General features: G+C 36.4%; 1 protein-coding gene across 5 annotated transcripts in view; it reads left to right on the top strand.

The window, feature by feature from the left end:
* Window positions 1–16,440, top strand: part of CTTNBP2 (cortactin binding protein 2) — a 159,631-nt gene that overhangs the window by 44,515 nt on the left and 98,676 nt on the right. For all 5 annotated transcript variants that reach the window (XM_055392151.2, XM_055392150.2, XM_019031726.4 and 2 more), the window contains exon 3: window positions 15,641–15,865. In XM_055392151.2, coding sequence (XP_055248126.1) covers window positions 15,641–15,865 — 225 coding nt within the window. The remainder of the gene's footprint in view (window positions 1–15,640; window positions 15,866–16,440) is intronic.

The following is a 16,440-nucleotide window of genomic DNA, read 5'->3' as shown; positions in this document are numbered from 1 at the left end:
CTCTTTATAGGAGCTATTACTATAATTAGCTAGTTTAGTATAATGTCACAAACTTTGATAAGTTTTATGGGATTAATGTCACAAGTGTTGATAAGTTTTACGATAGGATTGCTTAGAAAATGGTATCAATTCAGGATTTAGAAGCTTGAGAAAACAAAGGATATGATTTAGAACTTCAGTAAGTGAATGGCTTTTGTACATTTGTTATTTTAGGGCTACAAACAATATTTATACATTCATATCTAAATTTACCCTGAAAGCTGAAAAACATTTATTAATAAGGGAAAGGCTTATAAAGTTAATGATATATCTTTTTTTCCTAAATGTGATGCTTTAGAACACATCGTTTGACTTACGTTAGAACTGATTTCATGTATTAAAGAATGGCATTGAAACAGGATTCTGTTTCATTTTAAGTCTTTTTTGCTCTGTAATCCTTTACAAACTATCTCTTGAAAAGATTTATTATTTATATTTTCTCTCTGCATGGAGTGTTCGTGCATGTTTCTGTAAGTGTTGATAATGGTGAGTTCATTTTCATCCTTGGGCATGTGGATTACATTTGACATAATTGGCTATGTTTCATGAATGCCCCCATAGTTCTTGGCCCTCCAAAGATGATGAGGGGCTCTAGAATAATGGGTGGTTGGGAGTGCTGAGGTTTTCCCTTCTGGAATGTGATGCAATTGAAGAGAAAGAACGGTTGTGACTGTGTGGACACACACATGAAAACAGTCACCCAGCATGCTAGATACCTGATAAACTGCAGCTGGGAGTTATAAATAACATGGAAGCTTTGGCACTGGCACCTGGCTTCCCATTTCCCATTTCTCTAATGAGACATCCTAAGGATATAAGAATAGGGAAAACCTTACACCAACGCTACAAACTAGAAAGAGCATCATCATTATCATAATGATAACTGTGATTTGTTGCATGCTTCCATTTGTTTAGGTACCCAGCCAAGTGCCTTACATGCATTATTTCTTTTTCTTCTTCAAAACAACAACAAAATTCTGGTTTAGGTACATTACTGCCTTCATGTAACTGATGAAGGCTCAAGGGGAGTCAGTCAAATAACCAACCCAAGTTTGCATAACTTTGAAGTGACAGATTCTATATCCAAATCCAGTTTGACCTCTGAGCCCATCCCTCTACTGTTGCACTAGCTGTATCCTGAAAAATAAAGGAATGCCTGCTAGATTTAATGTCTGTATGACCAGGCTGAAGGATAAATGAGAACTGACTCTTCCTGAAACCCTGTGATGCTCTGGAAAAGAGCTAGCCAATGCCTACCCTCTTGTATTTGGAGAGGCCAAGGCAGAAAGTGGGATAGGTAGGAGTTGCTGATTGAAATCCCTTCTGTGACTGTGAAGGAGACGTACCAGAAAGCAGCATTGCAACAGTGCATGACTCAGACAGAAGCAACAACCAGAGAGCTGGTCATTCCCTTATACTCTGCAAGGACAGACGGTGAGAGACTTTTCCTTGTACCTAGTAAGGAGACACAGCCAAAGAGACTGCATATCCTTAACACAGATGGGGGATAAAACCTGTCTAGGAGCCCATTTGTCTTGAAGGGCCTGCCATTGGCCTTTACTCTCTCTCACTCAAATGAAAGGAGCAATGGAATGTACATTTGTACCAGTCTACCCGCCGACTCCTGGTATTAAAGAAGCATTTTAATGGCAACCAGCTGGGCAGTAAATATATTCAGGAAGATTCTACCTGCATGCCCTGCTTATGGATAAACACCAGATCTGAGTTAACTCCTACTGGTCCAAGGATGGAGTAAACAAGAAAAAAGAAAACATAAGGCCCATGAAAGATCTTGCAGGATAGAACAAGGAAGATAACGTAACATTTAAAATGCAAAGGAACAACTTACATTTGACAAAATTATTACAAGAAACAAATTTTAGAGTGTCATTTTTAGATACCATCTGTCTTGTGTCTTACAATTTGAAGAAACCTAGGCGTTGAAGTGAAGGAAGCCAGATTGTGAAGGGTGGACTAGCTGTGAAGCTAGGGAAGAGAAAGCATTGAATGGGACATAGATCTTGGAGGCAGATTGCTGGGAGTGAGTCCAGGCTCCAAATTTCTAGCCATGCAGCTGTGGGCAAGTCCCTTGCCCTTTCTTGGTGCTACAGTTTTCTTATTTTTAAAATGAGCATCACAGTACCTACATAGTATGATTGTTATGAGAACTTAAAGTATATCAGCAGAATTAAAGCATGTATTGGAAATAGCAGAAAAAATCAACACTGTTAAAAAATTGAATCAGTAACAAACTTAAGATCTCCCGGAACCCAGTGGAAAGGATTAAAGTGATAAAGTAGAAATGAAGATTCATGTATGTGCAAGATACAGAATGGAGATCCACCAGGAGAAAAATTGATGTTCCTCAAAGAGACCAGAACAAGTGGAATGAATTCTACCACCAAAATTTCACATAATTTTTAGATTAAAAGGGCTATATGCCCAGAATATACCGGCTGATGCCAAGAATAATCTTAAAATATTATGTATTTTAAGGTAAGAAAAAGAATTGGCTTAATAAGGTAAAAAAAACCAGAAAGTTTACTGAAAAGGAGAAAAATCTACCTGAACTCAGGCTTGCTCTTGCATACTCTTGAATTCAGGAGATGTTGAAATTAATATCTACTGTTGTGAGGGTTACCGCCTAAGCATGTTTTTACCAGACCAAGGCAGTGTTTACATAAGAAGAAAGTAGAAATCATCCTCAAAGTGGAAAGAATATAAAATATTTCCATCTAATAGCTGCTTAAAAAAAAAAAAAAAAGACCTGAAAGATTCCTTAGTTGGAAATAAGCATAAACAAATTAGGTGAGCCTGGGCAACATGGTGAAACCCTTTCTCTACAAAAAATACAAAAATTAGCCAGTAGTGGTGCTGTGTGCCTGTGGTCCCAGCTACTCTGGAGACTGAGCAGGGAGGATCACTTGAACCCAGGAGGTCAAGGCTGCAGTGAGCCATGATTGCACTCCAGCCTGGGTGACAGAGCAAGACCCTGTCTCCAAAAACAAATGAAAAGTGTCCAAGAAGAGCAAGAAATCAGTTACTAGTTCTTATCCTTGGCTGGGGCATCAAAGGACTTAAGAGAATCAAGTGGGCTTGCCATTCAGTGTTGACCCGACTTTGAATGTTTGTGGAGTTATGCAGGTGATTCTTATGCGTGGTTAGGATTGAGATCTGCTTTAGCAATTTTATTCAAGATAAAATAAATACAAAGAAAATTAGGCAAGTGAGGATATTACCAAATATATAAAAATATTTCTTTTCAAATTTATGCAAATTTATTTGAAAACATAAACCTTTCTAAGCTATTAAAGCAAATTTTAATATATTAAACAATTTTTTTCAACCACGAGACTTAATTTTATGAAAAAGTCTTTTAAATGTATCTCTAATTTACATATAATTCCAATCAAAATTATAATTGCTTATTTTTCGAAGCAGATGAAATCTAAATTGCATCTAGAAGAATAAGCTGGTTGCATAGCAAATTTTAAGAAATGAACATTGTGAGAGAGTCTTGTCCTACTGGTTGGTAGCATTTACTAATATAAATTAAAACATTTACATTGGTGAATTATGAATAGAAAGACAAAGGAAACAGTAGAAGATTCAATAACAGGCCCAGTGTTAAAGAGATAATACAGTTTATAATGATAAAAGGGACAATTTATCACAAAGACATAAGTGTTTATGTGGCTGATAACAGAGCCTCAATATACATGAAGCAAACATTGACAATTAAAAACAAATAGACAATTTCATAATCATAGTAGCTTTTAATACCTCTCTCAGTAATTAATTGAACAGCTAGAAAACTCAGTAAAAACATAGAAAACATAAACACCCTCAGCCACCTTGATGAATTGACATTTCTAGAGTATTAGATCCAACAATGCAGAAAACACACTCTGGTCAAGTGCATGTGGTGCATTTACTGAGGTAGACCATATGCTGGGCAATAAAACAAGTCATAATTTAAATAATATATATTCAGTGACCTCAATAGACTTAAATGAGAAATTAGTCACAGTTAGCTATTTCGGAAAATTCCAAGTATCTGTGGATTTAAAAAAATATATACCATGTGTCCAAGACAAAACCAAAAGGGATTTAGACAGTAATTTGAACTGAATGGCAGTAAATATACATGTCAAAACATTTGAGATGCAGCTAAAACAGTGCTTAGAGGAAAATTTAGAGCTCTAAAGGTTTATATTGAAAAGGAGAAAGATGTAAAATCAATGACCTATGGTTCTACTTTATGAAATGACAAAAAAGGCAGGAAAGTAAACACAAAGTAGAAGGGAAAAACTTTTTGTTAAAAGAAGCAGTCAATGAAATGCGAAATAGGCATACAATAGGAAAAATAATAATAAAGAGTTGATCCATTGAAAAGATCAACAAAATTGAAATACTCCTAGCTAGAATGAACAAGAAAAGAAGAATGCAAATCACCAATATTAAGAATGGAAAAAGGGATTAGCATTATAGATTCTACAGACATTAAAAGGATATTCAGTAAATACTATGAATACTTTTGACAACTTAGATAAATAGGCAAATTTCTTGAAAAAATACCACTTATAAAACTAATACAGGAAGGAATAAAAAATCCAAATAGCCTTGATTCTATTTTAAAAATTGAGTTCACTATCAAAAACTTTTCCCAAAAGGAAATTTCATGCCTAGATGGTTTCCCTGGTAAATGGGTGAACTCATTTTATGAGGTCAGAGTATCGTAATCCCAAAACTGCAAAGGTATTAAAAAAAAGAAAAAATTACAGAGTAATACTCATAACTATAGATGTAAAAAATCCTAAACAGGCCAGGCGTGGTGGCTCACGCCTGTAATCCCAGCACTTTGGGAGGCCGAGGTGGGTGGATCACAAGGTCAGAAGATCGAGACCATCCTGGCTAACACAGTGAAACCCCATCTCTACTAAAAACACACAAAAAATTAGCTGGGCCTGGTGGCTGGCGCCTGTAGTCCCAGCTACTCGGGAGGCTGAGCCAGGAGAATGGCGTGAACCTGGGAGGCAGAGCTTGCAGTGAGCCAAGATTGCACCACTGCACTCCAGCCTGGGCGACAGAGAGAGACTTTGTCTCAAAAAAAAAAAAAAAAAAAAAAATCCTAAACAGAATATTAGCAAATTGAATTTCAAGCAATATACCATAATCAAAGAGTTTAATATTCAAACATCAAACAAAATTCAGTGTATTAACAATATAAAGGATAAAAACCACATATTCTCATTAATGGATGCAGAAAAATATTTGAAAAATTTCAACAGCAAACCAGGAATAGTAAAGAACTTCAAAGTGATAAAGGGTGCAGCTATTAAAAAACAAAAAAACAAAAAAAACTGAAAACAACAACAACAAAAAAACCACACAGCCAACATAATTGAGGGATGCAATTTAGACAGGAATAAGAAAAGCACTTAGCACTTTTTACAGCACTTTTGTTCAAGGTAGTGCTGGAAATCCTAGCCATTGCAAGATGGGAATAAAATAAAAAGCATAAAGAAGTAAAACTGTCACTTCCACAGATATTGCTTATGTAAAAATTCTACGTAACCTTCAAAAACAACTACTGAAACCAAAAAAGGAATTTATAAAATGTGTAGAATTAAGAAGTTTGTATTGAAAAATCAGTTATAGTCCTACATACTATTAGAAAAATATTTAGAAAGTGAAATTTAAATAATTTCTTTGCGGTAGCATAAAAAATATAATACTTAAGAATAAACCTAACAAAATATATTCAAAACAAAGCTTTTATGCTGAAGACAAAATGAAAATTGCTGAGAGAATATAAAACGACTTAACCAAACTCAATTAAAATTTCAGGAGACTTTTAAAAATCTTACAAACTGATTCTAAAATTTATGTGGAAAAACAGAGATCTTGGAATAACAAAAGCAATTAAAAAAAAGAATTTTAAGGACTTAACCTGCCTGATTTCAGCACTTATTATAAAGCAACGAAACATACATATACCTCATGGAATAGAATAAAGAATCCAGAAATAGAGTCACATATGTGGTCAGTTGATTTTCAACAAAGGTATCAGAGATATTCAATGGGGAAAGGCTAGTCTTTTCAGCAGATGATTGAAAAATTGAATCTATATGTGGAAAAATTGAACATCAACCCTTTTTTTTCTAACACCACACACAAATATTGCCTCAAAGTGGATCATGAACTTAAAAGCTAAATATATGCAACTTCCAGGAGAAAATCTTTAGACTTCAAATTAGACAAAGGTTTCTTGCTATTAAACAGAAGATAAAAAACATGAAACTTTAAAAAGTGGTGAAATTGGATTTCATCAAAATTAAAAACGTATTCTCTGGAAGTAAAGATCTAGCTAATGGTAATATTTCAGTGCCCAGGGCAGAAATAGTGGGTTGGTTAATCTGTGCTCCAGTTATTGATAGGTGGTGGCTGTCTGGAGTCTTAATAAGACAGTTGGACGTTGTTCTGGATTCAGCTTTATCTGCACTGATAATTTAATAGTATCTACCCTGGGCAAGAGAGTGGAACAGTGCAGCACTTGTATACCATTCTTGACCTAGTTAGGGAATAAAGGTGATGTTATTTTCTGCAAATGAGCATGGGCTCCCATATTAGAGCATGAGCACTAATGAATGTGTGCAAGGTGGTAAGTGGCATACTAGGTCAAAAGAAAATGGTGGGAGATTTCGGAAAGGAGAGAGATTACTTCTGGCTCTGACTTCTGTGCAACCAAGCCTTTCATGAATTCTGCTAGTATGGTCTACACTTTGAGAGAAAATTGGTGGTTTATTGAAGTATGCCTTCCAGATTTTAGCTTTGGGAACAAAATAAATCAAAGTCTTGGTATGATTCACAATATGCATTATGTATATTCCTGGCATGACAATTTCCACACCTCCAGATTATGATGTCTATGAACAGGTAGGACATTGTAGGTGGCAGAAAGGTTGGGGGATGAAGGTGGGAGGTGAGAGGGAAGAGGAAAAGCTTACCTCTTCTCTGACATTCTCAGCATTGCGCAGAAAATCATTTGACGCCATGACATTCTCCTTCACTTCTGTGGCTCAAGTATATCTTCACACACAGATGCAGTGTCTGAGATGCAGACACTGAAATGAACCCTTCAGTTCTTTTGTCATTTAAGTCATAATTCTAGAAGTTATTTTTCATTCCTGGCCAGTGAATTTCTAAGGCTTTCTGATCATTGAAGGGCATTGGGCAGTAATTTTCCTTCTCCAGATGACTGTGTAACTTTTATATTGTTATTCCACTCTGCAGTCACCCAGCCATTCCGCGTGTGTGTGTGTGTTTGTGTGTGTGTGTGTGTGTGTGTGAGAGAGAGAGAGAAGGAGAAAAGAGAAAGAGTATGTGAATGTGTAAACTCACTCCTCTGCTATTCAACCCCTCTTAGAGCGAGAATGAGTTCTGAGGACCATGGCTTATCTTTGGCTTCCCATTCCCTTTTATTTACAAATAGGATTTTCCCCCTTCCTTCTTACAAGAGCTTTTAATTTTAGTGTTATTTAATGTTGGTCTACTTGAACTCCTTTACACTAAGAGAGTTACAGCTGGATAGATAAATTTTTATGTTGACTGTTTGGAAAAATCTCTATGTATTTTCTATCCTTTTTGATTTTGAGTCATAGAATTTCAGGGTTTGAGAGGGATATAACAGTTCAGAAGCCAAGGACCTTCCTGACTTTTGAGACTCCTGAGTTACATTTCTATCACGTGTTTTTTCAGCCTGTGTTTGAAACACAGCTGGAGACAGAGATTTTGTTCCAATCAAATGCAGCTCATTGTATCTGTGGAAAAGCTTTGACCCTTAAAAATTCTTTATTATATTAGCCATAATTTTATTCCTTGGGAATCATGTAAATAAATCATCAAACACCTCTTTAAACATAAAATGCTTTCAGATATTGAAAGAGCACCATCTGGAAGGCTTTTCCTCTTTCAAGCATCCCTAGTTCTTTCTGCTCTTCCTCTTCAGTCTTGTTTTCAGATCCTTTTGCTATTGGTTGTTCTTTGAATACTTCAGCCAAAAGTGAGTCCAGAAGTCCAGTTCTGACACCTGTTCTCTACTGAATAATGAAGTCTGGGGTTGAGTTGCTGATTTGGAGGAGGGGCAGTGTCCATTTCATGGTTTGGTGGTTCAATATCTTGTTAATTGACACCCCTAAGTGTTTTTCATGCTTGCTTCTGTGTTTGTACTCAAGAACTGACTCACATTTCTTCCTGAAAAAGTCCATCTTGTCAGAGTGGACTCAACATTTTGACCATCCGCTGTGGCTTTTTGTATCATTGGCACCCAAGATAGTGACAGCTGTGTTGAGCGGGTTAGAGCTGAGTACAGAATTCCTTAGCAGTCTTCTTACAGTTAGATCTATATTAATGCTGGTTTTTGGTTATTTTTTGTTATTCTTAGGTAACCAGTGGTTTGTGAAAGCATATCTGGAAACCATTTTTATTGTTGGATTTATACTTAAATAATATATTCTGTGCAGAATCTTGAAAAACTGTTTAAGTCTGATTAGATCATGTTAGTATATGGTCAGTAATAATGGAAGTACAAATACAGCATATAGAAAACTAATTTTTGAGAACATTGTCATATTTTTGTCTTTCTTTTAAACCTAATTTCTTTGTTCTGATTTAAAAAGTGTTGTAAACAGTAATTATTTTTGAAGCCTTTTCTAGTGTTCCAAAATACTCTAGTCATAATTATCTTTCCATGCTTAAAAATGTAGGCTTTAGAGTAAGACTTGCCTGGACTATCAGCTGCTGTTAAAGTGACCTTAGGCAAGCAAGTTAATTTTTGTAAGCCTCAGTCTGCTTATCTATAAAATGTGAATTAAAATAATGGCTATCTCCTGGGCTTATTTTTAGGACAAAATGCATAAAAAGCACCTAGCAATAAATAATGTCAATAAAAGTTTTTTTGTTAGTATTATTTTTTAAATTGTTACAGAATCATTCTGGCTTTTCATAAAATGAAAAGCTTATAAGCTTGTCAGTATGTTTTGAAATTGGTAGTGTTTTATAATGTTTTAATTATGACTCACAGTGCAAGTTCTAGTTTCTGTTTCTCAGAGGATTACATGCTATGGGAAAGGTTGGATATTTTAAGTATGCTTTCTTTTATTTTCACTAATGTCCAAACTAGTTCAATTGATTATATCAAACAAGGAAAGCCAAAGTAGGAACCTCATGTATGTGAAACCGTCTGGTAATAATGATCATCTTTCAACTTCCTGCTTATGACATTCTCAACAAGATTTTCTAAAACTTCACATTCTGATGAAATTATATATATATATATATATATATATATATATATATATATATATTTTTTTTTTTTTTTTTTTTTTTTTGAGATGGAGTCTTGCTCTGTCACCCAGGCTGGAGTGCAGTGGCACAATCGCGGCTCACTGCAAGCTCCGCCTTCCGGGTTTACGCCATTCTCCTGCCTCAGCCTCTCGAGTAGCTGGGACTACAGGCACCCACCACCACACCCGGCTAATATTTTGTATTTTTAGTAGAGGGGTTTCACCATGTTAGCCAGGATGGTCTGGATCTCTTGACCTCGTGATGTGCTCACCTCGACCTCCCAAAGTGCTGGGATTACAGGTGTGAGCCACCACACCCGGCCGAAATTATATTTTTATACATCAGTGTGGCTAGGTTTAAGAGTTCCTTTAAGAGTCTGTTTTTATTATTAAAACTAGTTTATGTCTTCATAATGACTCATTTCCCTAAAGTGTGTTTCATTCTCAAGTAATTCTGATGCATAAACCAAGTCATTCTCTACATATTCAGCTCTTCCTTTTTTAGGGTCAGGCCTCCTCAAACCCAGCGTAATAAACATTTCAAGTCATTTTTTGTTACATGGTCTCCTTACCTATTAAAACATGTCTATGTTGTTGATCTGCCTTTATTAAACATAATGTAATACATTAAAAATTAAAAATAAGCACTCTGTTGCAAAGTAAGATTTTAAGAGCAGTAAACTTTTTACAAGAACGTTAGAAGGAATACACATTTTGTTTATTGAAAAGCAGGTAAACTGAAGAGATTTCAAGTGGCTTGGACATATGTTTCATTACAGATGTTTCCTTGAATCCAAATTAGGCTAAACTCTGAACCTTTTGACATGAGCACAAGAAGAAGAGGGGGCAGTGAGGGTTGGCAGTTCATGGGGAGATACGTGGGTGAAGGAGGGGAAGCATCCCAAGCAACACAAAGGCCGGGGGCAAAAGAGTGCTGAAAGGCTTTGAGCAGAGAAATGACTGAGAAGGTTTCCATTTTAGAAAGACTACTCCGACAACTGTGTGGTGTACAGAGTGCCTCCATGCTGCACAGTTCAGGGGGTGCAAAGAACAATGATCATTACAAAGCACGGTGAACCATAGAAAACCAACTGATATACCCTGTAGTTCTCCTGGAACTGCTCTCATCTGGCTTTAGGTTGGAGAGCTGATGAATCCTTCCTGGGATCCTAGCTTTCTGCCTTAGGCAGTGGGTGAACTGATCCTTAGCTATCATTTTCTCTAGAATTAGTCCTGCATAGAGGAGTCTGACATTGGCCTAACTTCCTCTCCAGGTTCCTGGGAAGATTGCCCCCCTGGGAAGGAGACTTCCCTCCAACAAGGAAATGTGGTCTGAGCTCTTTCTTCAAGGATACATCTGCTATTTTCCTAAGTCTGTTAGATGCTACCTTTATTCAGTCAACAAGTATTCATTATGCACCTGTTTTTTGCCCTGTAGTGGGTTGGATGTGTCAGTTAAATACAAGTACCCCCACTTAAAAGGAACTCAAGGCAAAATGCTTAGGAGAAGATATAGGCCAGTGAGCCCCAGAGTCCCTTAATCACAGATGATAAACTGGGTGTCCTGCTGTCCAAACCAGGCCTGCCAGTTGTATTTTGTTTCACTGGCAGTGTCATGATTTTTTAAAAAAATGTGAATGCCTTTTGTTAGAACATATCATCTCTAGTTCCTCAAAAATCTGCCATTTCACACTGATTAATAGCATGCCAAATATACACACTGATGTTGGCTACCTGGCCCCTGCATACATTTGTGGCAGTCAGCACTGCCCAGCATCCTAATAGTGGGGAGCCTGTTGTTGGATCTTGAAATTTCCAAGTCACCGAAAGTTCCTGGTTAGATAATTGGATCTACTATATTTTTTATTCCTCCATCTGGGAAAACTCATCCACTGGGGGTAGGATATATTTATATAGAAAAGTAACTTTCTATTTGCCTCTGGTAATAATTTTAAAAATACATTATATTATTCCAACATTAAATATATCAAAATATTTTTTAAAATTAGTTATTAGTGGGTGATTTGTCATATTCTGTGTTGTGAGTGCACTGCATTCATATTATAACATCTTGTCTTCATGTCCTATTCTTATTTAATCTATGAATTTTCACCATGGAATCAAAATGGGCAACTGCATTCTAATTTATAAGTTTGATAGAAAACTGTAGACCGAAAAGCACATTTTAATTGTTAGAATTACGTATTTCTAGAAACCCTTGCTATAAGACAAGAATATCAAAAGTACATGTTGAATATATGTAATATACACAAATGCATATGTGGTCATAGAACAACATTATTACCTGACATCTCTGAAAATAATAAATATGAGTTTAGGAGTCAGTTTAATGTTAATGAAGAACACGTGGTCTTTGACATTCATTTTTGCCTGGTTTTCATGCTTTTAGGGACTTAAAAATGAAAGAATGAGATCAGGTTTTTTGTCTAAACTCAAGGTGTCTTAAGCAACAAATAATACTGCTTCATTTCTCTCATTTTGACAACTAAAGATATCAGCAACACAGTTGCATAGCTAGTTAGCAACAAATACAAAGCCACTGTTTTTACCCTTAAAGGAATCTAATATACATATTTTATAGTTCATAAAGGCTAAATGTCAGTCCATATTTGTGAAGCAAATAAATTGGTGGTTTTAGGCTGTCACGGAGGCTCACTCCTGTAATCCCAGTACTTTGTGAGGCTGAGGCAGGAGGATTGCTTGAGCTTAGGAGTTCAAGATCAGCCTGAGCAACATAGTGAGACTTCATCTCTACCAAAAATTTAAAAATTAGCTGGGCGTAGTGGCACATGCCTATAGTCTCAGCTACTCGGGAAGCTGAGGTGTGGGAAGATCACTAAAGCCTGAGAGTTCAAGGCTACAGTGAGCCGTGATCACGCCACTGCACTCCAGCCTTGGTGGCAGAGCAAGACCCTATCTCAAAATAAATAAATAGGCAGTTTTATGTTTATGAACCTGTACATGTATTGTTATACAACATTTTCAGCAGAAAAAAATTCGTCTGCATTTAACAATGTCACAATGTGACTCAGTTAAAACTAGTAATTTTAAAATAAAAAAACACAACAAAAATACACATGTAAAAAACTATTTCACACCAGTAAGAAAAAAAAAAAAGAATTAAATGCTTTTTGACCATAAAATCTGTTGGGTAAAACTGGAACTAGGTCTGTGTGATATACGTATTTACCTCTCATATTATACAAAAAATTAATTTTAATTTTTAACCCACTTATCAAAAAGTTTACTCAGACTTAATAACCTGTGTGTTAAGAAATTGCTTGATTAGTGTTACAAGTACTGTACATCATAAAATATGTTGTGTGGGTGAGTAGACACCAGGTAATTACAATGAGTTGTTAAAATGTCAGTTTCAGCAGATAACTCATCATAATAAATATCAGATACTAAAGTGAGGAACAAGATGCAAATTATTGTAAGAAATATTTAAAAGCTAGTGTTGACTTTTAAACCTTTCATCCACATTGAGGGTATAAAATAATGTAGTTTTTGGAGATTAAAGAAAGATTTCTATCAGAGAGCATTTCTCTGCAGAGAATTGTGCTGTGAGTCCTGCCTCATCCAGTTGCTTCTCCCTTCATCTGAAGAGAAAAGGGGTTCAGAGAGACTTTTGAATGACAATAGGTTTTTCCTGCAGATCTTGGTGGGCTCAGTGGAGGTGGGGCTGAACAAGCAGTCATTCTGCAGACGTGAAGGAGAGATAGACGCGGAGATCTTCTTGTAGAGACTCCCAGCTTTTGTTTAGATAAAGATCCATGAGTGTTTCCTGTAGACCATGTTGGGCCATGGTCTTGAAATGGTAGGAATGAGATTGATTCAGGTCCTGTTTAATAGGGAAGTCTGGAGAGAACATGGGACCTCAGTTGTCAAAAGGTGGATTCCAAATGCTAATGAGAGTATGCAAGGCTTGGCTTCATGGGTGTGCAACCTGTACAGTCGCAAAGGCCATGCATTTAGAAGCGCCCCTTGTCTGGTTAAATGCTGTGCTGTTGCCATATTGAAATGCTTAATAATTTTGAACAAAAAGCCCATGTCTTCATTTTGCAGTGGGTCCTGCACATTATGTAGTTTGTCCTACATTTATGGCCTACATTGAAGAAACTGTAGATGAAGGGGTCCCAGCAGTGCAAAAGGGGGTGTTCCTCTAAGAAATCACCAGGCACTTCATGGGAAAAGAATAGACTTTAAATATTCTTCACACTGGGTTGGTAAAGCTAGCTGACCACCTGAACCAGTCCGGTATGACATTCCTGCTCCCTTCACCTCTCCTGTATCATCTACCTCCAGTCCTTTCCAACCCAGAGGTGACTAAAACAACTTAGAAAGAGGAGGAGAAGGTTTTGGGAAAAGGAGAGAGGTTTTCATATATACCTCTTTGCCGAGTGGTAAATGTTAGCCTGCAGCAGATGCTAGCTGATGAAGGAAGTTGCCGTACCACCGAATGAAGATGGACATTCTAATAATCAAATAGAGGCTATTTTGACTCAAAGTGACTGTAGATCTTTTATTAAATTAAAACGATTAGAAAAAACATAGAATTATCCAAGTGTTCATCCAAGGGTGGGAGAAGAACTGCTACACTGAATAAATATTAAGAAAAATGTGAAGGGCAAAATGAAATTGCTTTTGAAATTGCATCTCTCAAGTGATACTTATTCAGTGTATTGATTACGTAATTGAATTTAAAGAATCTAGAAACACCAAGTGCTTTTAGCTCATAAACCTTATCTTTAAAGTTTAAAGTGGTCTTCTGAAAGCTAGCTTAAATTTAATTGTGAAACTGGACTTTTTGTAAATTTTATTTATTAATCTAAGTTGATGATAAGGAAATAAATGTTAGATTTTTCCCATTTGTCATTAGATTTGTGTTTATCTAGTTGTTGGCTTGCTGATAGTGGCCTAAAATGGAAAAGTGTAGTTTTCCAATTCAGTTGCCTTTAAAGTATGGAACTGTATGGATTAATAATATTTCTTCAGAAAACATGTTTAATGTTTTGGACAAATAAGCTTGATTTTTTATAACTTAATTTTTCTACTGGCAGTGACATAGATTTTTTTCATTCTAGTGGCTATTCCAAAATGACCTGAATTAGGAAAATGTTGCTAGCTTTTAATACATTTCTACTGCTATTTTCCATTTTTATGCAATGACTTTGTAGGCTAATTATAGAAAATTGCATTTGCTCCTCATTACGTGGGTGTGAAATTAACTTTGTCACTGATGGACTGACATTTAGAGTATAATTAAGTTGCATACTTTCCTGGGATTCTGTGAACTATATTTTAATGCCCTTCAGTGAGAAAGAGATAGATGCCTTTTAAAGTTTTTTGAAGGCTGTTGTAGTTGGTCAAATTTTACAAACTACGAATATTGTGATTTATTTTTACATTAAAAATTTCACAAAGAATTTTCTTCTTACCAGACATCCATGTGATTTCCTTCTGGCTATAAAAAACCTATAGGGGATTTTTTGTATGCGTGATTTAACCTGATATTATTTTAAATGTAAGTTCTATCGATATAGAGATAATTTTATTTTTGAACTTTAGCTAAAAATTATTTTAATTGTCAATATTTCTGATTTTACATTAAATTAGAAAAGACTAGGTGGGGCATGGTGGCTCCCAGCACTTTGGGAGGCCAAGGCTGGGGCATTACTTGAGCCCAGGAGTTTGAGACCAGCCTGGACAACAAAGTGAGATCCCATCTTAATTAAAAAATCAAAAAAATTAGCTGGGTGTGGTGGCATGCACCTGTAGTTCCAGCTGTAAGACAGGCTGAGGCAGGAGGATTGCTTCAGCCCAGGAGGTTGAGGCTGCAGTGAGCTGTGATTGTGCCACTGCATTCCAGCCTGGATAACAGAGCAAGACCCTGTTGGGCGGGGTGGAGGGGTTGGGGTGTAAAAAAAGACTGCTGCTTAAATTCTGATCCTTGAGGAGTAGGGCACCATAGGACATAACTATGTTTGCGTCATTTGCAATGTAAAATACAATATTCTTAAAGGAAGAAAATTTGAAAGCAGATGGAATGGCATTCCAGGCTAGTGGAGACTGGGGGTCACATTTACCTCTCACTCACCACTGACATCATAAGCCATTACTCACAGCAGTTGGGAATACCATTTGGAAGTGTAATCACAAAACCTTCTTATAAATATCTTTCTGTATATTTTCATTTCTTTCTTCAATACATTTCTCTAATTTTGTTCCAGGCTCGCAGGAAGGAGGTATTTATCCAGGAACGGTATGGGAGATTTAATCTAAATGACCCGTTCCTGGCACTCCAGAGAGACTATGAAGCAGGTGCTGGTGACAAAGAGAAGAAGCCAGTTTGTACCAACCCCCTCTCCATCCTTGAAGCAGTCATGGCCCACTGCAAGAAAATGCAAGAAAGGATGTCTGCACAGCTGGCTGCTGCTGAGAGCAGACAAAAGAAGGTATTGAGACGTTCAAATGGTCATTTTCCCCACAACATGGTGTTGAATGAGGAGATCATCTCCAAAGTTGTTTGTTCTTAAGTATTATATTTTCAGACAGGATTGCAATAAGTACTTAGAAGTGCAAGAGGCTGACAGATTCTTTAAGCCAATGTAACCTAGTGTTTAAAATGTAGCTCAAAATAACACTAAACCATAAAGGAAGTATAACAGAAAAATTATGTTTCTGATAATGGTTACTTTGATACTTTCTTTAAAATCTCTCTCTATATATATGTTTTTGGACTTCCTAGTGCCTTCTAGAAAACATGCTTAGCTGCTAGGTAGGTTAATCCAGTGATGCAACCAGGACTCTTTGATCATATAGTAACATCCCAACTTACTGTATCCAGCTTCTGTCTAAAATAGTTATTTGCAATTAAAAATTATTTTATTATTTCTTATTTTTGGCGGGGGGAAATGAAAATAACATGAAGAAAATGGAATGCACGTTTGCGTGGTATGTCCAGTCTCACAATGTGTCATCTTAAAGTCCTGGTTAGTGTCAGACTCACCTCTGGGATGTGATAGCTGTG

Source organism: Gorilla gorilla, chromosome 6, assembly GCF_029281585.2.
Source record: "Gorilla gorilla gorilla isolate KB3781 chromosome 6, NHGRI_mGorGor1-v2.1_pri, whole genome shotgun sequence".
Taxonomy (NCBI): Eukaryota; Metazoa; Chordata; class Mammalia; order Primates; family Hominidae; genus Gorilla; species Gorilla gorilla.
This window is presented reverse-complemented; position numbering and strand designations above follow the sequence as displayed.